The sequence below is a fragment of the Pezoporus flaviventris genome, unplaced genomic scaffold (genome assembly GCF_033815535.1).
Source record: "Pezoporus flaviventris isolate CSIRO_AGI_PZ_B2104156 unplaced genomic scaffold, CSIRO_AGI_Pfla_v1 ptg000020l, whole genome shotgun sequence".
In the NCBI taxonomy this organism is placed as follows: domain Eukaryota; kingdom Metazoa; phylum Chordata; class Aves; order Psittaciformes; family Psittacidae; genus Pezoporus; species Pezoporus flaviventris.
The window spans coordinates 1,972,002-1,997,173 of NW_026892568.1; the positions used below are offsets into that span (position 1 = coordinate 1,972,002).

The window sequence follows — 25,172 nt, forward strand, 5'->3', positions numbered from 1 at the left end:
AGAAAAAAGCCTGTGATTTCCAACAGCATCCAACCGGCTAGTTTGGCACAACTTCAGTACTGCAGGGATATTTTTCTCAGCTACCAGAAAGAGAAGCCTGATACATTTCATCCCTTTACCTGCTCTGTGAACAGCTCTATATGCAATTCATTGGAACTAAGGATGCAGCTCAAACTTACTGGCTCCTGCAAACCTACAAAATGAGACTACCTGATGGATTGCCATAACAAGGGGCAGCTACAGGTATTCAGGGCTCTGCTGTACAGCGGCAAATAAACAGTACTGAAATTTTTGTGTTACCCTAATGACAAACATGCAAGATCTAGACATAGAGGGTGCCAGTCACCAACAAAGCACATGTATGTGTGGCAGACAGCATGATATAAATCAGAACACTTGAAATCACACTTGGAGAGATTGTTGAGACAAGGATGAAGTCAATGCAAACAATCTTCCACACACAAGAGAACAAAACACGGCTGAGTACCTCACAGACAGCACCTCTGGCTTTTAGCCTCCTAAGTTTTAACAAGTAGAGCTGGTCCAGTTTGACCTTCTGCAATCCAAGATCCATGAAGCTTATGGGAAATACAAAGAAATCTTGCTATTTCATAACGAAGCCATGATGAGAAACAAGACAAACAGGTGTTTAAAACAAATTAACTTGCTCACAAAAAGATGGATCAAATCCCTTTCTTTGTATGCATCTAACTTTTCTCCCTGTCACAGAACAGCAACACCTGCTTATCTGTGGAGAGCCACTATTTTGTGTCTTCTATAAAACCTGTGAGCAACAACAGAGCTTCCTTTAAAGCTACCACCTGTATGCTTGTTTATATTTCTATTCCCTACAGAAAAAAAGCCATTTAAAAACTTTGATGCAAATGCTCCTTTCAGCATTATGACTTCAGACTACAATTGCTTTTTAATGTCATACATTTACTCTCCCCACATTTTTGGTCACTTGCTTACTGTACATTCCTTATATTTTGAACTGTACAGAAACAGTGAAGATTAATCCACCTCAGCTTCCTTAATTAACACCACTTTCCAGTTTCCATAAATCAGCATGCAGAAAACAGGACTGTACAAGAACTCCAAAAACAGCAACTGTTTTGACATATTGTAAGAAAAATCTGAGTCTTCTGCATCTATAGTCTTTAACCACATCACTTCTTCCTTACTGCCTGTCCACATTTGTCTGTGCTTTCCTCTCAAGTAAAGTAATTCTGTATGAATTCTCTTTCCTTTTGACTACTATGCTTTGCCATCAGAATATTCAAGGTCTGAGAAACATAACCAGAGTAGCAGCTTATTTGATAGACATTTAGAATTCAGAACAGCAGCTATTATCTACTTCTGAAGTCTACAGAGTATGTTACCAGTCTACAGAAAGTATTAACATGAAGAGAGATAATGGTGCAAAAAAGCAGACCATGACTATTTTCTATATGAGCAAACAGGCTCTTTTTGCAAGTCACTGGCACCCCATGGTAACCATCAGTCCAAATCACTATAAACGTCTGTTAAACATGAATCGAATACTGAATAAAGCAAATACAGAAGTCTTACCCATACGTAGGTGGTGTTGCTAAAGAAAATTCCTCTGTGGAAGATATACTCCACGACACCTCATGCTTAGAGTCATTGTTTCCCAGTTCTCCCATTACCCAGTCAGGTAAACAGTCTGGGCTACTACTCCGAACGCTTCTCGAATTTGGTTCATCAAAATAAATTGACTACAATTAAAATAAATGCAAGATTAACACTAGAATACATTTACAGAAATATATTCTTTACACTGCTAAGGTCATTACTTGCAGGAATATCTGAAGTATAAAAATCCTTTTTCCACTGCAGTCAGTGAGGCCTGCACATACTACCTTCCCAACCCATGGAAATCAGTACAACAGGCAATGGTTTCAGTGTTTTCCAGTTCTTCTTTCAATATGAGCAATTTTCGCATAGATTAGGACTGTTATCTCACTAAAGATGGCTACTAGTCACCTCATTTAAGCATATTTTTCCTTTCATAAGAACTATCTGCTGATTAAAATACAGCCTTGAGTATTTTATTCCATCTTTTCAAATTAGACACAAATTACTTTTCTGATCCTTCAGAACAGTTATTTTTACATGCCTTCCAAGAACCTGAAGCTTTAAGAAGGTTCTTCAAAATAAAAGATTCTGCACATTGAAAGATTTGACCAACACCAGTTACAAGATATACAATGTAAATGCCTACATCCATTCAGGACTAGTTTTCACATTTATGCCAAAGCAAAGACTCAAAAGCATTTACAGAGTATGTTTAAGCAAGCTTGTCTGATAAAGAAACTACACTCACCATGTACGTAGGTAAAGTTTTCAGCATTCCTGGTTCTGGTTTATGTGTAAAAGGACCTTCCAGCACACCTCGCTTTAGCATGTGGAGCAGGAGTTTTGCATATAGGTTCCGATTCTTCCTGCCCGCTACTCCTGTGCCCGCTCCAGAGGGTTCGCATAGTTTTTTAATCCACAGGGCACATCTTTGTCGTTCTAGGAATATAAATACACATAAAAGCACTGCACGTTTCCAGAGCAAATCAAACACATAGGAAAAACAGAAGCCAGTCACCTATTTTGTAGCTGTTTCCCTTCTAATGCAAAACAAACACCCCCCCAAAACGACCGAACCAAAGGCAAAAGCTGTTAAATACCTAAAGTCTTTAACAAGAGTTGAAATTTAAGTCATCCACATTTTCTATCAATCACGTTTACCAGAGGTTTATGACTTCTACAAACAGCATGATCAGAATCAATCCCTAGTAAGCACAGAACACACAAGTCACCAGGAGCTCTGAACTCGCTGCAAGAGCCCCCATTAACTACCACACATCGCTTACACGAGCGTTTCTGTTTGAAATACACAATAAATCTTCATCCATTTTAAAAGTCTTTATTGATGCACATTTTACCACATTTACCTGACCTATGCTGTAGGTTTAGAACATGAGGCTTCATATCCACAACACAGCGATCGAATTCTGCATCGAGTTTTCCCCATACTTCCTCTTCACCATTCATTTTGAAAGAGCATGAAGTAACCTGCAAAAGCATTCACATCGGAATAGAAAAGATCAAACCCCACTACACTTCAGTGTCTGTACCTTAGCCCATGCAAAGATGTGTTTTTAACTGTAAGGACAATAAACCTAAATACTTCATTATGCTTAAACAAGCACAGAAATAAGAGTGATTAATTGCAAACGGAAGAAATTGAATTACACTTACAAGAGCGTGCTAGTTTAGATTGGAAAAGGCATACTCAACCACACAAAACCGCATTCAATTACACACAGTTTGCATAAAACACCTACAGGCATTTGTTTCATAGCCACATTGGTAAGCTTTTCCTTCTGAGAACTAGCTTTGGGAACGAAAACCAATGACAAACCTACGGGGTTAAGAGCAACAGGACCAACACACGTTGTCAGAACTGATTTATTAACGAAGGAGAGCTGAAACTGAGCACCGAGAGCTCCTGAACCCAGCTCACGGCACTGCCTTCCCCGCTGTAGGATGCATCTCTGCGCGTCCCAGCTCGCCGCTGGCACACTTCCTTGGCAATCTCAGCCCAGCACAGCAGCCGCTGCGGCTCTTCCCTTGGGGCAGACAAGACAGCCCCGACACACCCCGGTCCCGCTTCCCTGCCGAGCCCCGGGGCCCTCTGAGCTTCAGCAGGAGGGAAACCAACCGCGTTCCTACTTCCCTTCCCTCACAACGATGTTGGGAGCCACAAACCACCCCCCGGTCCCGCACCCCAGCCCCGCACTGCCCCCGGACACGCCGCCCCCTTCACCTCGCTCTCCGCAACGCACAGCCCCGGCTCCGAGGGGGAAGCGAGCCGGGCCGCCGGGTCCCGGCTCCCCTCGGCGGGGCAAGGCTGAGCCGGCCCGGCCGGCAGTTCAAACCGGCCGCACCCGCGCTCCCGGCAGGCCCCGCAGGCACCGCGCGTTTCCGCTTCCGCGGCCTCCCGCGGGTCGCCAGGAGACGCGGCCGGGCCCCAGGCGGGGAGCCGGGGGAGGGCCGTTACTCTGGTGCCGCTGTGAGGGGCTGAGTTTGGGCCCGATAGCCGGTACGGAAACAACCTCTCGTGTCTGAGAGAGGACACCGGGATGGAGGCGGTTGTTACAGGAGGGAAACAATCACAGCCCGTGCTTGTTCACTACAGCCTGAAGTGATCGATACCCCTCGGACACGGCCAGCAGCGGCTGTGCCGGCCAGGCCCGGCGCACCGAATGGTGCGATCATCACCCAGCGCTTCCCCCAAGTATACTTACGTGTAAATAACTAAATATTTATACACTCCGTTATGTACACACATTAAAACCCTGAGGAGGGAGCACCAAGGGAGAAAAGGGACATGCCAGAAATGTAATGAAATTGATTTAGGTCCCTTGCACAGCGACAGACCCAGTGTTCAGCACTGCAGGAGAGCCTGGGCTGGGAAAGTGAGGGTGCAGAAGCAGCGGGAGAGAACTTTTGAGTTCCTTGAGATGTGTTTCTTTGGCTTAATTGCTACCGGCTGAGAATCAGCTCTGCGGTGGAAAAGAACATGAGGCAGAGCAGAATGGGGACCAGTATTCCAGGAGACATTTCCTGATGGAATAGATCCAGTTTCTGGCGCTGTTTACTAATGCAGAACAGGGTGGCCAGAGAGGTCGAAGTCTACCTGCATTGATTTAACAATTGCATAGCTTCTATCTGAAAGAGAAAGAAAAACTAAAGATGCAAGAAATAGCTGAGGTCTTGTCCCCAGCTAAGGCTGCGGCTGGGACATGCTGAGTTCTGACGTGCAGTGGCCCTCCTGAGGGAATCCCTGTAGACACACCGCTATAGAACACATAGATGTCCCAACCAGAATACAGATCAAGTTCCCAATTTGAATTGTAAAAAGATGTTCGTATAAGCAAAGCACGTTCAGTACTTTTCTGTTTTCATCTCATTTTACCATGTTCTCTTATCTCTGTAACTGTCTCAGCAGGTTGCCACAAGTAATGCGAGCACAGCTTAAGGCATTCTTTCAAACATCTTTTTGGCAGATTTCACTCACTCGTACCAGCCTTTGGAACACCTCTACTTGCGAGACATTACTTTTTAGACTTTGGAAGAAAAGCTTTCATGTCTATAAAGTTTTGATTCACAAACACCTCCCTGCTTCAAAGACTTAGCAAGTCACAGATTCATTTTCCCTCCCTCTTCTTGCTGCAGGAGACTAAATAATAAATTCAGCATAAGAACACTGGCTCCTAAGGGTGATTCTTTCAAGTATTCAAATACTGCATATCCAGCTAGGAAGCAGAGCCAGCTGACGCCATCAGTTGTTATGCTGCTGCACAGGTAAGAAAAACTGGGGAAATTTGCTTGGAAAAATCTTAATGTTCCTGAGGGAACTGGTTTTGTATAAAATACAAATCATTTCAGGGGAAAAATAGCATTTCTGCAGTGTTTCATGCTAACTTCACTTACGGCAACTTCCCAGTGTTCTGCTGTGAAAGACAAGTTAATATTAAACTGTGTTGGGTATCTCAGCTCTGTCCCGAACATCCCGATCCCAGCGATGTACCCACACAACATTTAGACTAGATGTCCACACAGATAGGCTCCTGCCAGCTGGTTTAGGTATGTGTTAAAAGTAGTTATGAATATCTTGGCCTGTAAGTCAAACGGCATTCAAGGATCCCACTTAAACATGTTAGGAACCAAAACACAGCTTGCATGCTACCAACAAAACACTTTATTCAGCTGCTAGCATGAATTTGTCTATCTGTGCATTAGAGAATTAAGTTGCTGATGAGGACAAAGTATGAAATACTTAATAAAATCTCCCTCAATCTCTCCTTAAAATTAGGAAGCATAAGGCTTCTACTAAAAGACTACTATACTACTAAACTTTACTATACTAATAAAATATGCACATGCAGCCTTCAATAGTAAAATAATTCCAGTATGTTCAAAGTAGCTGTAGCATCTTACAAGTATTTTAATCGTAATGGTAAATTGTCCTTTTGGAAAGTTCAACAGTAGCTTGCTTACTGTATCACTTACTGCTGCTGGGAGCCGCATACACAATTTATTATCACATACACAATTTATGGTAAGTGCACAATGAAGATTTCTCTATCACTTTCTAGTATGTAGAAATCATAATTATTTTTTTTTATGAATGGAATTACTTTCATACAATGTAATACAATGGAAATACAATGGAAATACCATGGAAATGCAATGGAAATAGAGACATAAGCACAAAACTTGCCAGACTGGATCATACCAATGATCTACCGTAAATGAAATTAGAAGTGCAGCTTACTTCAAAGCTACTTAATGACCAGGAATCATTGCTATTGCTCAATGGTGTGCGATTATTTTTTTTTTTAAAGGAGTCAGTTGCCTTGTGTAATATTGAAATAGTGGTAAAAATTAACAGCTGTTTAAATCACTGGTTTCAGGTTAGAATCTCAAAAGCATAAAAAGAGATTCAAGTTATGCTTTGGAGATTGAATTTAAAAACTCAAAACCATAAATAATCTTATTTTTCACTTTTTTTTAACAAAATAGGGGGATTTTTTAAGTGTAAAAGAAGCCTTTATCTGATGCTATTGACATTTAAACCACGGATGGATACATTTGGAAATCTCAGTCTTTCTACTTGGGTAAATTACGGAAAATCCTTGGCTAATGACCCTCTGTCCATCTATAATTAAAGGTCCACTCCCTACCACAGGGGAGCAGTAATGGCGTCGGAACCCAGCTAATAACTTTGGGTTGGCCTTTCTGTATAAAGCAGCTAAGAGCTAAAGGATTTGATTGATGATTAGTTAATATTAAAAAAGGACACACTATTGGCTGAAAATTACTTTATTGTAAAGGGACTACTGTTGCGAAAGTCATTTACAGTTTATGTAAATGTTGGAAGTGTGGAAAGAGAAGCAGCACTGCAGGGGTTTTGAGGAAGGCAAAGAGAAGAGAATGAGAATTAATGGCTGAAATAATGTGGCAAAACTTGCGAGAGAGGCTGGTAGAGATGGTGGAAGGGAAAAGAGCTGAGCATGCATTGGCAAAGAGTCTGGAGTTCACTTGACAATTTACACTCACAGGACCTAAGTTTTCCTCTCTTATATATAATGTTTTGTCTCAGTAAGGCAGAAAATTCATACTGTATTGCTTCTCTGAGATTCATTCTTGATCTTCACATGGTTTCATGTCTGATGGGTCCTTCTTCACAAGAGTTGAAAAAAAGCCACGTTCTGTTGAAAACAAGAACTTGGGTTATATTCTTGAAATGTGATAGTTGAAAACAACAGGTCTCATGGACCCTCCTAGGTGGGCAATCAACCTTTGCATCTGAGTAAAACCACTAGAAGAAATACACTATTTCAGTTTCTATTTTAAGGAAGGCTAAGCTACATCCACCAGAAGCCATGCCAAATGTGAGGTTTTTTCATCAGACATAGGCTGTGCTTCTCCTTCACTTCTTTAAAAGGAAAATAAAACTTACAAGGGCTATTCTATGCCAGGAATATTGATAAAAGAAATGCCAAGCATTTCCTCTTGTTAACAAACTTCACTATTTAGTCTGTTTATTAATTCTAAACACCCGCATGCCCCTGAATCAGTTCCTCCAGCAGCAATTCCTCACTACAGCTCTTAGCTGCTTCGTAACACTCTTGGTCTAGAGTCAGACCAGTGTGTTACCAATCAGCATAATGTGGGAATTATGCACATAGTCATATGTCACCAGAATAGGAGTAAATATGGCAGGTTCTCAAGGCGGCAGCAGTGCTCAGGCTCTTTACCCCTAGAGAACTTGTTGATCCAAGGCTTCATGAAAACCCATAATACTTTACATATTTTACTTTGGGCTAGACCTAAAATATAGGTCCTAAAATATAGACCTCCAAATATAACACCTTCTGAGAACAGAACAGGAATTAAAGCAGGGCTCTGATGTATCAAAAGAAGTCTTGCTGTGCATTCTCTCCTTCACTCAGGCCACTTCTTCCAAAATACCCAATAGCTCTAGTACAAGGCAGATGAATTAGCCAAATAGGGCTTGAGGATGAATTATGACATTGCCCCCCATGCTGAAGTGCTTGTTATTCCACCAACAGAAGCTGTTCTGTGATCAGCCTAGCTCCTACCTTTGAAACAGGCAGGGAGAGTAAGGTTGCCATCCACACATGGGACTGGTACGGTATAGGCACAGGATTTTTCTTTATTCTTGCAGAAGAAGGATACAGTTTCACCATGCTGAACACCATCCTTAAGGTCATTCTGAACTCTTTTCTTCTCACCATTGTATAATACTACAGCTTTCTTCACGGGTATTTTACATGGTCCTGTAAAACAATCCGGATATAAGCAGCATGTAAGGATAATTGGAACTTTATTTTGAAAAGAGGGTAGGGTAGATCCCATCAGAAATCTGTACAAGTGAAATCTGGGAATAGAAAATAATGTGTTTCACACATAGAAAGTACTTCTGCTGGTATGACAGTTCTAAAGAAATTCAGATACTCAAGTATGTGGTCAAAAGTATCCAGAGAAAATCCAGCCTCAGTAAAATTCCTAATTATACTACGTAGGAAAAGGAGAGGAAACACTCAGGTAAAATAAAGGTACATGGCTGGTTGTTGAAGTTAATTCAGATTCATCATGTCATACAACATTCAATGTTAGCAGTGGCCTTCAAATTACTATCTCAGTTTCCTTCCTCCGTGTCTTCTTGCACAAAGGAGTAGTAGCTCACTGTCAGTGTGGTGGTCATTTAGTGTTCTTTATATGTATGTAAGTTGTTTGATAGTGGTTTCTAACAGACAGTATATGTTTACCTTTACAGGTTGGCTTTGTGGACCAGTTTCCAGTATTTTCACACCGGGAATGCTTAGGTCCTTCCAGCACATAGCTGGGCTGGCAGCCGAAGCTGACACTTTCATTATAGTGGTATGTTCTACGAACAACAAACTCCAAGAATCCATTTTCTATTCCTGTTGGAGTGGGGCATGTGACAACTGGGGTACAAAAACAAAGCTTTATCAGTGTTGCAGTTCCAAAAGACACACTGTATACTTCAAAAACTACATAAAACTGTCATGGTGGTTCATTTCAGCCTCTTGCACAGGGAAACACAGCCAGAGGAAGATGGTTTAAACCCCATCATAACTAAATATTACTTGTTTTAAATACACACCTATTGCAATCTGTGGTTATGACCAAAAACTATGTATATCCAAAAACTTCAGCTTCACTGAAAGCAGTGAAGTTCTTAGGACTAAGGGTAAGGTTTTCTGTTTCTTATGTAATTCCACTTCATAGAATAAAACATTCCCTGTGCTCTGTAGCCAGGCCCCTGTTCCCCTGTGGACTACATTTAGCAGGTTTTGTTTATATAACCTTTATACCTGCAGCAAATATTTTGTCAATCCCACATTGCGTGTAATCTCGCTAACAATCACCTTGCACGCACGAGTCTGACTTCCAGAATAATTCTGTGTTTGCAATCACAATTGTAAAACTAAAATCACACAGTTTTATATATACCATTCTAGGGAATATCGTTAGGTGTTGATAGAAGTACATCACTTACCCTTGCACTCTGGAATACTGCTCCAGTTCCCATTGGCCATGCAGGTGGCTGTCTCATTCCCAATAAGTGCAAGGGGAGGCACACATTCAAAAGTAATTGTGTCCAGGAAATGAGAAACGTTTCCAGGTTTTGAGCGACGGTAAGAAAGGACTGAAAATTCAGGCAGCGAGGGAGGTGCACAAGTCACCGCTGGAAAAGCACATAGGAATAAAAGTTCAAAGATAAAGTATTACTAGAGTAACAGGAGCAACAGACTTATAACCAAACTGACACACACTGCCCGTTGTGGAAGTGTAGCTATGAAAAAAAAAATCAGATTAAAAGTCTTAAAGGATGCAATTCCTTATTTTTGCTGTATTTTTTCAGACAATAGTATGCAGTATATTGCTTTCTCAGTGAAGTCTTTATGCAGGACAGGTTATAGCAAAGCCACTTGGAACAGTTGGAAAGTCGTGACAATGTCCTCTTTTTATACACTGGGAGAATGAATTTGAGTGGATAAGCATCTTACATTTGGCTGTAAATAGCATCCCTGATCCTGCCTTTTGTACAGACCTTTAAACCCTATTTCTCTAAAACTAGAATCCACACATCTGAAACCAAACACACAGAGTTCTTGATTTTTCCTTTTTTGCATGGCCCTATGGGAGGCCTCTAAATAAGAGTATATGTAATTCTGAGCAACATAAAGGAATCTTTCTGTAATGACAGAGAAGTTCTTTAGTGTTTAAACACATACGTTGACACTGTGGAAGACTTCCACTCCACTTTCCATCTGCCATGCATTGGCTTATTCTTGTCCCGACAAGGTTGTAACTGAAAACAAGAAGAACTGATTATCAGGAAGCTTAATGACCACAGAGAGGAATCAAGTTGTTCTTTGCAAGAAACATTACCTTTTTTCATAAACAGACCTAAGAGTCAGTTGAAATCCTTCTCTAGTTCTAGCACTTACTGACCTCAAAGGGAATTTAGATTCAAAACTGTTAGTATTGAAGTATCCAGACAAAAGGCTTGATACTTTGCTGTTTGAACTATATATTCCATCTTGTATATTAATTTCTACAATGAATTAGTACTGTGGATATATGTAAGGAGTGAACATTGATCTGTGATTGCTATTGTATGGTCTTGTATGGTATTGTATGGTTTCTTGGGAGGAATTCCTAGCTAATTATGGCAATTCAGATAAAGCTATTGCAAAGGTCTAAGCACTCTTAAGAGCTAAAGTCACTGAGGTGCATTATTTTAGTGCCAGATAGCCCCATTTAATTTCCCTATGCACTCTGAATGCTTCTCTCCCATCCTCTGTACTTACGTTATTTGCACTCATTCTGAGTTTTAAATTGCATAGTGAATCTACCATTTCAATATCACACAGCTAAAAGCCAGTGAATTACAGTTAGCAAAACTGAATCAAGTCCCATTGCTATATGTGGTGTCATACTTGAATTTATTTATTCCTTACCTTGCTCATCTTTTGCAGGAGAAGGAGGCAGTTGAGGCTGTTGATACTGTTCAGTGCACTCTATGCTATGTCTCACCTATGGCCTTCACAGGTAAGCACTGTTTATTCATTCGTTACCCAAGTAAAATGCACTGCATGCTACTATCAAATATTTCCCTGCATTTAACAGAACTGTTTTTCTTTGAATGCATCCTCATTTCTAAAGCTAACAAGTAGCCTTGAGTACAAGTGCAATTGCTCCAGGGACTGAAGTAGGATTAACCTCATGTTTTCGTGTATTGAGCTCAGAAAGGCATAGAAATAAAATTCTCAGTCTCCAGAGCCTAACAGCATAACAATTTAGATGGAGATTATCTTCTCCCTGCTGTAGGATTTCATTTTACGATGTAAGAGGATTTCAAAAGCAGGGACAGCAGTCCAGAATAGATCTTTGCCTAAAAACTCTGCTATTTTAGTGTTTTCCATGTCTGTAAGACACTGCTTTGGAGTAGCAAAGCTTTAGGATGTTACAGCCAAGACCAAACAGAGGAGGATCATCAGATATGCTTCATTTTTTAATATGTGAAGTGGAGGTGGGGTTTTATGTGTGGTTCTCCAAGTTCCCTGGTTTGCAATACTGCAGCAGGTGACACTAGAATGTAATACTGTGATTTAGGTTATTTATTCAACAGCATGAGGAAGGGAACTCTTACCCTGGTTCACAGGAAAAATTTATAGAACTCTGATAGTGGAGGTCTACAAAATCAATTTTTCCATGCGGCAAGGGTCCAAGAGTGGGACATCTCTTTGCTGTTAATTAAAGATGAAAAAAAGGATAATATTATTTCACGAGGTGTGAGGATAATGAAAACAAGATGCTAATGAAGGGGTCCTGGTGTATTTCACATTTCTCCACTTCTGTGTACTACATTTTGTAAGTCGAGTTGTTCTACATGTCTGTCAAAATACAGCAGGTTCAAAGTGTTTGTGATTAAATAATTTTTAGCATTTGAGGAAAATAAATCCTGTGCAATGAAATGACAAAAATGAACAGTGAGGGATACAGTGAATGCAGGTGTTATCAACTGGTATATGTCATTAGAGTATAAGAACTGCTGGGCCGAGTCAGATCAAGGTTCACCTTGTCCGGGTCCAACCTTCATCATCAGGGAGCAGAGTTATAAGGGACAGCATGGGACATGCATGGGAAGAGCCTTCCCCTGTTACTTGTAGGGTTGATTTGGTTTTACTTACGTAGGCACAGCAGCGTGTTGAGAGGCCACTTGCCAGTCGGGAGGCAGGTGTACTTCCTCTGGCCATTGTTGGGGACGAACCCAGGCCTACAGGTATATTCCACTTCCTCACCCACTTCATACACGCTTTTATCTACATCAATGGTGGCAAATAGCACTTGTGGTGGTCTGGAACAGACTGGAGGAAAGGAGACGCTTTACAAGAAATTGGGCAGAAAACTGGAGTTGGTTTTATTTCTCAACTGGAAGCACAGGTTTCTATGCTATAATATGTTCCTGCACTGAGCTATACTGTCCTTCTGTAATCTATAGGTATATAACATTTTGACATGGCTCATGGCTGCTGTAAGCATTTAGCCAGAAAGAAATGTGTCCTCTTCTCCTCAGTAGCTCTATCAATGGCCCCAGTGAGATTTTGTGTCACTTTTTTTGTACTGAATTTTACTTTTGCTTCAAAATGGATTTCTGAAGGTATTCTGCAAAGTGAGTCAGTTATGGTAAATTAGAATGGGTAAAAGAAGTTGAGAGGGACTTAGAACAAACTAATACATTTCATTTCTTATCTATCTTAGTTTGGTGGGGTCAGCCCAAAATCAGACTTTTTTTCTTAATTAAATTTCTTTTTCTCTGATTCCCCTGAGTTTTCTATTCTTGGGGCACTCGGTTACATTAGACAGTTCTGATTCCAAAACAGCTTTCACATGTTGACAGCATGAACAACGCATCACCCAGAGAGTGCGAACAAGAGGGGAGCCGTGAGGGAGGAATGGAGGGTGCAGACTGTGCTTCTGCAGAAGACATGGAGAGATGTTCCTGCTGAGATTGTGGGGAGAGAACAGAGGGACCAAAGCTTGTGCTGTAGAAATGAATGGCAAAGAGAGGGAGAGAGAACATGAAACAGTGCCCAAAGCCTTTGGTGTGGGGGAAGAAGGAGAAAAGCAAGGCAGGATCTGTGCGAAGCCACCCCTGTAGTGAAGGGGAAAACGAGGTGAGCTGGGCATAGGAACAGGGCAAGGGTTAATTCCTGGCACACACAATGCCCCTCGGCCTGCAGGCAGCCTGGTTTCCACAACTTGCGTCAATACTTCTTCATTTTCCTCCATTTTCTTCTTTTGTATACAGCATCTCACCTCACCATAGGAAGGGGTGGAGGAAGGAATGGAAGGGAGGGAAAAAAGAACCCCAGAGGTTACAGCTCTCAGAGAAAATTCCTATTCAAAGCAGTTGACCAGAATTGTCTAAAGTTAGCTTTTAAATCCTGTTGCTTTTTCCAGCTTCCATCATTCACACTTGAGAATAGCATTGCCCTTAGAAAGTGGAAGACTCTTACCTTTCCCTGCAAGAGAACAGTGGCTCAGAGCCACGGCGCACACCACCAGTGCCAGGGAGTACATTGCTGCGGCCCACAAGCGTCCGGAATGACCCTCAGGCCAGTGTTTCTTCCCTTAAAAATAAAGGCACCCACAAAAGGATGGTTACATATTAACTCTTTGTATTTATTCCCGTCCTGGTAAACAGAAGATAAAAGGTTCTTTGTATTGCTTGTAATTAAGGATGAAACAACCATCACATGTTGCATTGGTACATAATGCAGGGATTCAAAAAGCCATCTCTGCTGAAAACCTCTCCTCTCCCATTGTGTCTACAGAGCATCTCCTGTTGGGACTGCAGAGCATCTCGTGTTTTCAAAACCATCACGTTTTGAAAAAAAACAGTATTATCTTCCCAATATCTTTAGAGAATGAGGATATTTGGAATATGACATTGGATCAGATAGAACTGTCACCAAGAAACTCTTGTTTTATCATTTGAGCATGTATTTCTATGATTCCTGAGAGTTTTAACAAAATCTATTTAAGGCAAAATAATAATTGTTGGAGTGACACTTATATTGTCATATGCCTCATCATAACTGATGATACCAGCTTCATGCCAGTTTATATTACATTAGACCTGACCTGAAATTTCAGGCTTCAGGGCCCTGTTTGAACAGACTTACATCATCAATGAGCATGTTTCAACTAACAGATAGCTAAAAACAGCAGAGACAGTGCTCACAACACCAGTGCTGCAGGGAAAGTGAAGTAGGGATTCTGGACAGTGCTTATGTGTGACAAGGCAGTCAGACTTCAATCATATTTTTGGGTATTAGGTTTGGCGCTGCAGTTTGGGATTATCGAGTCAAAACTCCACAGGTACCAGCTGAGGTTCTGATCACTGCAGTTCTCCTAATTTAGCAGATTTTTAACTGCAGGAGCATCTGAAGTGCAACCAAAATAACATTTGTGTAATCATTGTTCCGCAGTTTGGTGTTTCTAATCTCAGTATCCTCCTCCCCTGCTGACTCACAGCCTGTGAGGGGGAGTGAGGGACATTTGAAGCTCTAACGAGCAGCTAGGTTATGTCAAACTCTTACTGCTGTGATCTGAAATAGTTTGTTTATTTTTGTTTTAGAAAGTTTCTCTGTTTCCACTTAAAACACACTTCTTAGCAACATTATTAAGCGATCAGGAACACACTAATCTTCTCTGAAAGTCAATGCTGCAATGTCCTGCTCAGACTATTTACCAAATACAGAGTGCCAAAGGGCAGAGTTCCACTGCTAAATCAGCAGAAAAGAAGCCCTGATTTCATTTTCTGTGTCTACATCTGATTATTTTCCCATTTGTCCCAGCCTGCTTCTTCCTCTTCTCTTCCTCTGCAAAATTTCACAACTATCTTTTCCCTTCCCAACAGACTGCAGTTCTGTAATGAACTTTCTTGCCTCTGGTTTAAATCCATCCTCAGGTCCGCCTGCTACTTTGATTACATTCTTTTCTATGTTTAAAACAGCCCAGGAATAAATGGGCACAATTTTATCCATTTCAACATTGACCATACGAGCATTTCTCACTGTGCTCAGCAGATGGCAGAACGTACTCTACCATGTACCATACAGGTGTAAACGTGAACTGAAAAGTTTTCTATTGTACTTGAAGAAGAGGAGGGGAAAAAGGGGTTAAATTACATACACATGAATTTTTCCATAGATTTTGTGTGTGATGACTTTACTGCTGTTAAAATTGGAAGCAAAACTGAGTAATTGTGTGTGGATTTGAGAGGAATGAATATTTAAGTATGCATTTCACATAACTGCATAATAACTGCCAATATTGTGATTCTTTCTGCAAATGTATTTCTCTGCAATGCAAACATGAAAGTGTATATTACAAATAGCTGTGTCTTTTCCATTAACCGGAGAAGACATAATTATTATTGTATGGAATCACCCTGGCAAAGCACGAGCAAACCAACCCAGTTCTTTCTGTATTTGGTGATAATATGCAATTATATATATCATCTAATTTTCCATCAAATCCAACCCACTCCTTTAGCACATGTGCTATTTAGTATTATAGCTCCTATAAAACCAAATCATGAAGCAAATTTCATTTCATTAGTGAACACATAAATACTATCACGAGAAATGGTAGCTACAAGCAGAGCACATAGTGTGAGAACACCCTGAGATGATGTCAGCTAGGGCGATACACAGAGTATCAGTATCACAGCAGTCTAGTTGTTACCTGGGTTCGTGCTAGCATCACCTGAAAAGAGAATATGCAGGAGGGGTGTGAACAAACTGGCTTTGCAGAAGTAATCCTGCCCAGACAAAAATACAAAGGGCAGCATAGCAGAGATCAGGAGAGTGTGTTTGCAAAGACAGCAATTAAATGATGAAGACCAGCATCACTGGCCAATCAGCATGGTTTCACTAAGGAGTAAGAGAGAGGAAGAGGATAAGCCAGCAAAGGCCTTAGAAGTGAAGTGAAAGTGTCATAGGGAAGCGAAGGAGCAAAAGGGGTGCTAAAAGAAAAGTTATGATGAAAACCAGTCTATTCGGCAGCAGCATTCATTGACACCGGGGTCAACTGGAGCTGCCATGGCAATAGGAAAAGACATTGAATAATCAGGACACAAAATAATAAGGTAGACAAAGACTTTCAGACAGGAATTGGTCTCTCCAGGAGATATGCAAAAAGTGTGCAAGAACAAGACAGCCTGAAGGTCAGTGCGAGGTAACAGTTCCTCAGCTAATGAGCCAGACCTTATGTCCTTCCTCTAATCTGTTTTTCTGCTCCTCCAGTTGATGCAGTAATTTTCCTGATAGCGTAGGGTAGGTCACACCTCCTATCCTGCCACAGGCTTCCTGCAGCCTCTCCTTCCAAAAACAAGTGTCAGGGCTGCATTACTCACCATTCTCAAGATTTTGTGGCTGTTTTCCAACCAGAAAATGTACGACACAGGCAGTTTAAGGTGCAGGTGTTTCTCAAATCCACAGGAATGTATTAATTAGGGACACTGAGGGAGAATATTGAAGAGAGGCCTGAATGCATTTCTCCCTTATGTGCCAGCACTTGCTTGCTGAGGCACTCTTTCTGACATGAACGCTGGCCTTGGGACTGTACTTGGACCAACAATCATGTCTTTTTACTGCAAAGATAAGATATTCAGATTCCTTTTGTTCCTTTTGTTTCACGTGTCAGCTGCTGGGTTTTCATGTGTACACCCATTTCTCCTCGGGAGTATGAAGAGGTGATGGCCAGATGGCGAACGGACGTATCCATGTTCCTCTGTGGGAGCAGGTGTTAAGTCATGGGTCCAATCATTAGCCTTCATGTTGCCAAGATAGTTCTATTAATATTTGTTCAAAGTTTATTTATGCACTGCACAAACATTTTTATCACCTCTACTCAACACATCCAATATTGAAGTGAGTGCTCCATTGCACCAAAGAGATAACAAAAAGTAAGAAGGTAAACTGAGTCATTTTTAGCCTCCAATAAAAAGAATTGCTTTTGGTTCTGGACAAGTTGAGACCATTTTGACTTGTTTTATATCACCTGCATTTCATGTTTAATGCATAGATGGTTTGCAGGTATATTATTATGAGCAAAATAATAATAGCCAGCCAGAAGCCGAGATCCATTTGCAGTGTATTATTTTCCAATGAAGGTTTCTATATCATGTGTTTGGAGATGTTGGAAGTAAGCACACAGTAACAAGACAGTGACCTGAAAGAACCTTATGTCTTGGTGACATAAGTAAAGATTATTTTCACTTAGGAACATATTTTAGGGGGAAACTGCAGTGCTTGTTGGCACTGATGTTTCAGGATGTCTTATCTGAAGTCAGTAAAATAATTCTCATTTTAGTCCTAGACTTTAAATCACTTTTAAGCACCCACCAGTTTACAGGAAGCGTAGTATGAAAATACCCAATCCTGCATTAATCTGAGGTATCAGAGGGCTGGCATTAACAAATTCTCTGGGTTATAGCAGGCCTAGATTCTCTCACAGAGAGAGGCATGAAGGTGTTCTGGTTTTCACACACATTAAACTCACAGTGTACAAAACCAGAGAGCACTTGAAATCTCCTTCCCCCTCTCCGCCTTCTCATTTCCTGCACAGAAAATCCAGAGAATCTCTCTTGCAGTCCTACTGCGACCTAAATATTGTGAAACAGTCTGTTCCTCTGGTAAATTTATCAAAACCCCGTCTAAAAAATCCTCTGTTACATTTCTTCATGGGGAATGTTACATTATGAAGCCTTGGGGGAAAATTATTCTCTCTGAGAGTTTGAATCTACAGTGAACAGATCTGCGAGGGACAACTTTTGAGATGCCGACATAAAAGCAGAGTAAGGACACAGACCTTCTCACCCTTCTCTGCCTTGTCCCACCTTTTTGCCTTTTCCCTCAGCAGAGATGTAGAGATAAACAACTGCACTCAAGGAAGCAGCCAGCCAGCATAATGGCAAGGTCAGTAAAGACAGGGTGCTCTCCAAGCTCAAGCCAAACTGTTCTTTTTCTCATCAAGCTTGAAACAAACTTTTCAGGATTATCTTCATTATTATCCTTCTGCTTCCTTTTAAACCAAATGCCACATGCTGTGAAAGCAGCATCTGGCCTTGGGGTTTTTAATTTCTATGTATGTATATGTATTGCCTCAGGTTGTCATCTTGTTTACAAGCTGGGGAGAGTTCAGAGCTGGTCAGGAGCTGATGCAGGCTCTCCAAGGGAAGCGTGTGCTGCAGGAATGCACTTTACACTTTCAGCACAACAGAACTGTCATTGGCATTTTACCACTTTGTGATCCAGCCGAGCAATCCTTGCTAGCTGTCATCCTAGAATGACTCCATCCCTCACAATAAAGGATTTCTCAGGGAAAATGAGAACACTCTTCACTTGCCTGTGCCTCCCTTGGCATGCGCCCATGATGCTGTCAGAAAGCCCAGCTACCACCAGATTTATTCACTGCCTTCTTTGGTTTTCCCAAATGATGGATAAGAGGATTAACAAGCAGGAAAGCTTTTGGTATATTCATCCACGTTAAAAACTTCATTGAAAAGTGTATGTGTCTAAAATCAGCTTAGAATTGATGTATTTGGCTGTGTCAGAGGCATCCATTGGGATCATCTAACAAATCGACAGCGTCGATTTAGATAGGTCCTATGATCTCTATTAACCCGTGGATATCATCTGTTAAATTCTTTCTGGGCAGAAGTCCAGAGTGTTCCAGATGAATAAATTTACCTTCTTTGTGATTCAGCTCCTGTACAGTGTAATCAAACAGTAGATACTGATCTCCCTTACGGTCTAACCCAAAACCTTCCCAAGCCAGCGCAAGTATTGTCACTGGCTTCATTTGGGGCTTTTTTAAATGGGACTTTATCAATGTTTTTATGCATGATTTGAATCCATTTATATGCAATTAACAAAAGGAGAGGATTAGGATTTTTTCCCCAATCTTTATTACTCAACACAAATGGTTGATTCTGACTTTTCCTCATGTCTTTTTAATCTGCTGTTCTTAGCAAGTGTACTCCAACAAGCGGAATTCCTCACTTCACTGTTGATTGACAAGCCTGAAAAAGCTAAAAATGTAGCCTTGGGACTAAAAATGTCACAAAATGTGGGATCCAGAAGGAAGGCCATTGACTTTTACAGGCTGATTTTTAGGAGTGTTCTTGAATATTTAAACAGGAGTGGATGAGTTTAGGGCTAACGCAATAGAGAAGATCGGTTTGTCTGGAGTGATTTTGCTAGAAAAATCACACTGCTGCTGAAGCTCCTCAGACACCTCTGCCGAGGTGGCCTGTGGCTGATGCTCGTGACATAGCATTATTCTGCATCTGGATCCTGTTAATAGACTCCCACTGTAACACAGAATATGGTACTTTTATAGTGGGGACCATTAGAGAGGAGGGAGATCTTGCTAAACTGATTTCCCTTTGTGACAGCCTCTAATCTCCAGCAATAAATCCAGGGCGAAGCCTTTCTAAGAGGAAGCAGATTCTGAAGGGGCCAGTATCAGTAACTGGAATCAGGTTTTCAGAAGGGCTCAAATTCTATTTAGACAACTAAATGAAGGCCATGGTTTTTAGAGAGCTCACTTTATTAAAATACATTTTTGGTATATTGGCTTCTTTGGAAAATGCAGCTCGCTCTTTCAGTTTCCAGAAAGCCTCTCAGCTGCTCTGACCATCCCCACATGTGTGTGTACCTCTGAAAGTTCTGATTCTAGCATTGTAATCTGCATCAGGATTCAGCCAGGGTTTTGTTGGAGCTTTGCATTTATTTTGTAATTTTATGTGAAAATAACAAAAATAGCTATCACCGATCCCTGTACTCATGGCACATGGAGATTTTTCACTGCACAGGGAGACACAAAGATGCTGCCAGCATTTTGGCAACAGAATGAAATAGGGTTGCAATCATTCAAGCATTGCCAGAACTGATATCAGTGACATTCTTGTAAATCTAAGTTTTGAAAAGAGAAGCCCAGATGTTTTGGAAAGAACAGATCCCAAGTACTCTACAAAGTGCAAAATATTTACGATACAAGTTGAAAATGTGCAGAAAGCAAGCTGCCTCGCTCTTGTCTCACAGACGTGACACAGTCAAGGAATCCCAGACTGGTTTCAGATGGAAGGGACTTTAAAGCTCATCCAGTTCCAACCCCTGCCACGGGCAGGGACACCTTCCTCTAGAGCAGCTTGCTCCAAGCCCCCGTGTCCAACCTGGCCTTGAACACTGCCAGGGATGGGGCAGCCACAGCTTCTCTGGGCACCCTGTGCCAGCGCCTCAGCACCCTCACAGGGAAAGGCATATATCTTCCTTGTATCTAATCTAAATCTCTCCTCTTTCGGTGTCAGACACAATACCTCTGGAGCAAATTCCATTGGCACTTGCACATGCCGAATGTTGCCCCAGGTTTTTTTCCTCAGCAGCATTGCAGGGGAAATGTCTCAGTGTTAAAATTACGTTTTCTGGAACAAAAGCATTTTAAGCATCTGTAGCATTTTCTTCACATACAAACAGCAGTTTGGGCTATTAAGGTCATCATGCCTTGTGAAACGGAATGGGAACATGAGACTTCTTAGTGCAACCTAAGGAGATGTTCCCTTGTTATGATATGTATTAGTCTGCTAATCTTTCCAGTCTTTAATCCACAATACTGGATTAAAGGACCAAAAATAGTCAGTACTGTCATTAAAGGACAGATTCTTGGGATTTTTGGAAAATGAAAATTCCAGTGGGGAGTCGAATGACTTAAATGCTAAGAAACAGAATCCTTCCTCGTGTTACATCTCTGTGGCAGAGAGGTTTTCCAGGCTTCATCTTTCAGTTAACTGCCACTTTGGGGTTTTGAAATGGTGTTTGTGAAATTAGTGTCAGCTTGGTTTTGTGCGTCAGTGTTTTCTCTTCTCAGTTCTAAAGCAAACAAACATTTTAAAGCTGTGTTTGTCCAGCCAAACTCTTGTCATTTCAGTTATTAGTGTTTCCATAAGTGTAAACACTTGTGTAGAGCACAGACGGACGTGGTGTAATTGGAAATCAGACCATTGAAAATGGTGCTCTGCTTTCTCTGCGTCAACATGTCATAATATAATGGTGGCACAAAAGGAGGAGTGAATATCGTGTATATTCCAGCTGATACGATTTTGTTTGCCTCTCTCATCTATTCTCTAGAATAATTCAAATGCAACATGAAAGTTACTATTTCTTGTATCTGTGGTAAATGGTATTCAGCTGTCAAAAGTAATTTCAAGTACAATATATATAATGCCTGTTTACACTTCAGCTTCATATGGCAAAATTCAACTCAGCTTACTCTTGCAAAATTGTCATCCCTTTCAATAGAAGCTATGTTGGAATATGGTAAATAAAATATACCACTTTCTGTTCATATTGCAGTGGTGCACTTAGATTTTAGAGTGCACTTTGACTTCAGTGCCAGTGGGATGATATGGCCCATGACTAGCATAAGGAAACTGTACGTGCTGTCCTGCTATGCCATCCAGGCATAGCAGATAGCTCCATAGACAGATAGATAGCAGATAGATACGGAGCTACCTAGTGCTAGTCGTGCTGGTATTCCAAAATGGGTGTTTTCCAGCAAACAAGCAGTATAACGTAATTTACTCTTTGTCAGTTTAGTGCCAGAAAAGCGCACTGGAAAGTCCATCAGGCTATCAGGAAAAGGCTTCAGAATGGCTTAGTGACTCTGCTATCCCAACCGGTTTTTGGTAGACATATTTTACTCTTCAGGGGATCGCCTATAGATGTGTATGCAGTTCCTTTTACCTGCAGAATTAAACCCTCCATGTTAGCTCATCCTTTTAATGTAAAAAGACTGGGAAAACAGTGTTTGGAGGGTAACTTTTCATCAACTGGTAGTGCTATCTCACATATCCTTTTTAATTACATTAAAAAAGGAAGGCCACAGAAGTGCTGATGCTGGTTCAGGCAGGGCCCATCTAACCCATCTCGAGCAGTTTGTCTGTAACAGGGACCACAGGCACACACCTAAGAAGAAGTGAGAAAAGGGCAAGCAGGTATGGTACTTCCTCCTAAGAATCTCTCACTTTCTGAGCATTGCCTGAGGTCTGTGGTTAGTAACACCCACTGTTGGTCTCTCCCAGGCCTCCTCGCTGCCCTGAGCCAGTGGAACCATCCTGCACCAGCACTGGCTTCCTGTGTTTGGTTCTCCTGGGATTCAGTTGTCTCTGGCAAAACCCACCTACTTTGTTTCTTACAAATCTGTGTGCCATGTTTCCCTGAATAAATAATAAAGGCTCCCTTGTTCAGTTGGTACAAGAGAGGTTTGTTCTTTCTTCTGCGTCCTCTCAGTGCTTCGTTCGTATTTCAAAGTTTGAGTCTGCCTTTTTTTCCATATACAGTTAAAGACTGAAAACTTGCCTACACAAGAGAATTGGTCTGATGCACTCAAAGGAATGTGAATTGCTTTTCGGTAGAGATGTTCAAAAGTTTCCAGAGTGATTGCTGGTGGGAAGGACAAAAGCTGCAAAACAACAGTGATAGCAAATCCTCCAGCTGAGGCAGAGATGCTTATTTATACAATCTAGAAAGAGAAAAAACCTCATGAAACATCCCAAAGGACCCCCATCGCATTTCAGTGCAGAACAGCATTCAAGCTCTGATTCAGCTATAAAACTAGGAAATATTTTACTGTGCTCCTAATACCCCTGAAATATAAGAAAAGAAAGCAATAGGTTGTCACTCACTATTCTGATGAGAACACTGATACTGAAAAAAGATGTATTTACATGCAACGTTCTGTATATCATCAGCCATTTATTTCCAATTCGATGGAGAACTGCTGTGAGAATAATTCAGAGGCAGCTACAAGCTGTCTGCAGGAGGAATAGGGTTGGCACCAATTTCCAGAAAACTCGAGTTGGAATAATGGCATCATTTACATGTCACAAAGGGAGACAGGATTTTTCTGATTAGGACGTCTCAATGATCTGCAATTTCAACCCTGGCAAATGATTAGTTACTATTAGATGTTTAGTTATTATGGTATTAGTTATTAGTTATTATAAGATACCAGTTTTTTTCCAGCAGGTTTTCTCCGAAATATATTTTTCTGTGATATTTCATTTCTCATAGGGCTTTTCTTCTGCACTTAGTCTTCTTTTTTACCATAGTTTAATACATACATTCAGGCTTTCACATTAGCACTACTGTGTGCAAGCAAGCTGTCTGCGGGATAATTTACTAATCAAATCTAATAACCCAGTATTTCCCAACCTGCAATCTGGGTAACTTTGAGGGGAAAAGGGCAGAGAATGAGTGTGAATACAGAGACACAGGTAGAGTTGTGCAGACTGTAAGCGCACAGATGAAGAAAGACACAAAAAGATGCAGAAACTGGTGTTGATACACAGAGACAAAACATTTCTACCTCCTTCTCACCACTGGGACAACAGACATACAAATACACAAGTGTGTTTATTTATAATATATATATATTATAATATATATATATATTTGGGACATCCTTCCTTTTTCTGAGGGAAACCTTTAGGAAATATTGTTGCCAAAGTGTCTGGGTGAAAACAACAAACAGTGTGTTAATAAAGTGTGGTAGGACCAGGAAAACCCATAGGAGTAGTGGGCATTATCCCATAATTACTGGTCAAAACATGACAAACTTATGAACGGGAGCTTCAATACTGAACTCTATAGGTGATTTCAAACAAAGTATGTGCTGCATGGACAAAGACATCAGGAAAACCTGGCGTCTGAATTCCTACTCTGAAGTCCTTCTATTAGTGGAAGCTGATAATTGCTTTTGACTTCATTATGGCAAATCAGTATTCCTGGTAGAAATGCCTCATAACCTGACTGTATGGAAATTCCTTTGGAAAATGAGACTGAGTGAAGCAAATCATTTTCAGGCAGCAGGTTTGCAACGATCACGTTATCCTTCCTAAAGGGGATTTGGGAAATAGCTATTTGCTCTGATAACTCTCTAGAAAAGGAAGTGGTTGTAATTTGCTTTGAAATGTGAGGAGAAATTAGGTTGTGGACTTCCTTATAGGTCTCAAGCAGGAAGTGACTCCTGTTTGTTGAGTATTTCTCACAAGCAGGAAATAATAAAAGAGGGCCACAACTGCCAAAGAACTTGATAAAGGTGTTCTCCTTGGCTTTGTCTTTGAGTTGACGCAGTGCAGCACACGTGAATAGGGCCAGAACAATCCAGACACTTTTCCTTTAGGAAGGAGACACTTTTTTATTGCTTTTTGATCCAAAAATGATACAAGCAGTAACATGCTGACCCAGCAGATGAGTAAAAAGAGAAGGCATTTCACAGGCAGCAGAATGACTGAGAAGCCTCTTTCAGAATGAACACAGATGCTTGCACTTACAGACCTGGCATGGTATTGATGCAAATATAGAACAGGCTTGAGAAGTTATGCTTGTCACAGCAGTAATCAGATTCTTCAGAGAAAAAACCTCATTAGCCATCCAATGGGAATTTCTATGGGGGAAGAACTCTCTAGGAGATTATCCACATATTCATATAGGAGTAAATTTATCATCACAAGACCCTGTAAATGGCACTTTGGAGTCAGGAATACTGAAGCTGCTTGCCAGGAGACTGGAAAAGCTGGTGCTCTGATTTAATAACCTGAACACAAACAACAATCATGCTGACTCCTTGTCCACATGGCCTGAATCAGAAACAAATTGCAAACACTACCCTAAGCTAAAGAACAAGTCATGGGCTGCTGGTGGGGAATGTGTGTCCTCAGAAGAGGTGGCAGACATCTTTCCTCCAGTAATGTGTAGAGGAAGGAGCAGCATCACCCACAGGACCTGAGTGCAGAGTAGGAAAAATGGGTGGCTAAGCAATTAAAAGCCTCCCAGCAAGAGGATGCTAATATTACAATAGCAAGTACCAGAAGGGCCTGGTGAATGGAACACAGTATCTCCTTGTAGTATCTTGGTCATCGTGACAATTCTTGACATTTGAATATAAGGATATAA

At 41.1% G+C, this 25,172-nt stretch overlaps 3 protein-coding genes and 1 long non-coding RNA gene across 9 annotated transcripts in view; 2 read left to right on the plus strand and 2 right to left on the minus strand.

Annotated features, from left to right (window-relative positions):
- Nucleotides 1–3,281, minus strand: part of CEP112 (centrosomal protein 112) — a 185,029-nt gene extending 181,748 nt beyond the window's left edge. For 3 of the 5 annotated variants that reach the window (XR_009743708.1, XR_009743709.1, XM_061455253.1), the window contains exons 1-3: nucleotides 2,967–3,279; nucleotides 2,348–2,538; nucleotides 1,573–1,739 (exon numbers count right to left, since the gene is read on the minus strand). Coding sequence is in view for 3 of the 5 variants with exons in the window: in XM_061455253.1 (XP_061311237.1) it covers nucleotides 1,573–1,739; nucleotides 2,348–2,538; nucleotides 2,967–3,099 (491 nt within the window). In the remaining 2 variants the exon portion in view is untranslated. Of the gene's footprint in view, nucleotides 1–1,572; nucleotides 1,740–2,347; nucleotides 2,539–2,966 lie in introns of all 5 variants that reach the window. The other 2 variants (XM_061455255.1, XM_061455254.1) reach the window with 2 other exon arrangements.
- Nucleotides 3,282–4,384: 1,103 nt separating this feature from the next.
- On the plus strand, nucleotides 4,385–8,349 carry LOC133270265 (uncharacterized). Its single transcript, XR_009743710.1, has 2 exons — nucleotides 4,385–5,382; nucleotides 8,157–8,349. It is a non-coding gene; the product is annotated as an uncharacterized LOC133270265 (long non-coding RNA).
- On the minus strand, nucleotides 6,888–13,813 carry APOH (apolipoprotein H). 2 transcript variants are annotated; one of them, XM_061455287.1, is made up of 8 exons: nucleotides 13,662–13,813; nucleotides 12,333–12,509; nucleotides 11,792–11,888; nucleotides 10,371–10,447; nucleotides 9,632–9,820; nucleotides 8,877–9,056; nucleotides 8,187–8,384; nucleotides 6,888–7,292 (listed from the first exon to the last, which is right to left on the minus strand). In XM_061455287.1, the coding sequence occupies exons 1-8, from the start codon at nucleotides 13,723–13,725 to the stop codon at nucleotides 7,222–7,224; spliced, it is 1,053 nt and encodes a 350-aa protein (XP_061311271.1). In that variant the 5' UTR covers nucleotides 13,726–13,813; the 3' UTR covers nucleotides 6,888–7,221. The 2 variants fall into 2 exon arrangements, with proteins under 2 accessions (XP_061311271.1, XP_061311272.1); XM_061455288.1 differs by lacking the exons at nucleotides 10,371–10,447; nucleotides 11,792–11,888.
- Nucleotides 10,447–25,172, plus strand: part of PRKCA (protein kinase C alpha) — a 161,066-nt gene continuing 146,340 nt past the window's right edge. Inside the window, exon 1 of the mRNA XM_061455284.1 lies at nucleotides 10,447–11,190. Within this exon, the coding sequence (XP_061311268.1) occupies nucleotides 11,162–11,190 (29 nt within the window). The 5' untranslated portion in view covers nucleotides 10,447–11,161. The remainder of the gene's footprint in view (nucleotides 11,191–25,172) is intronic.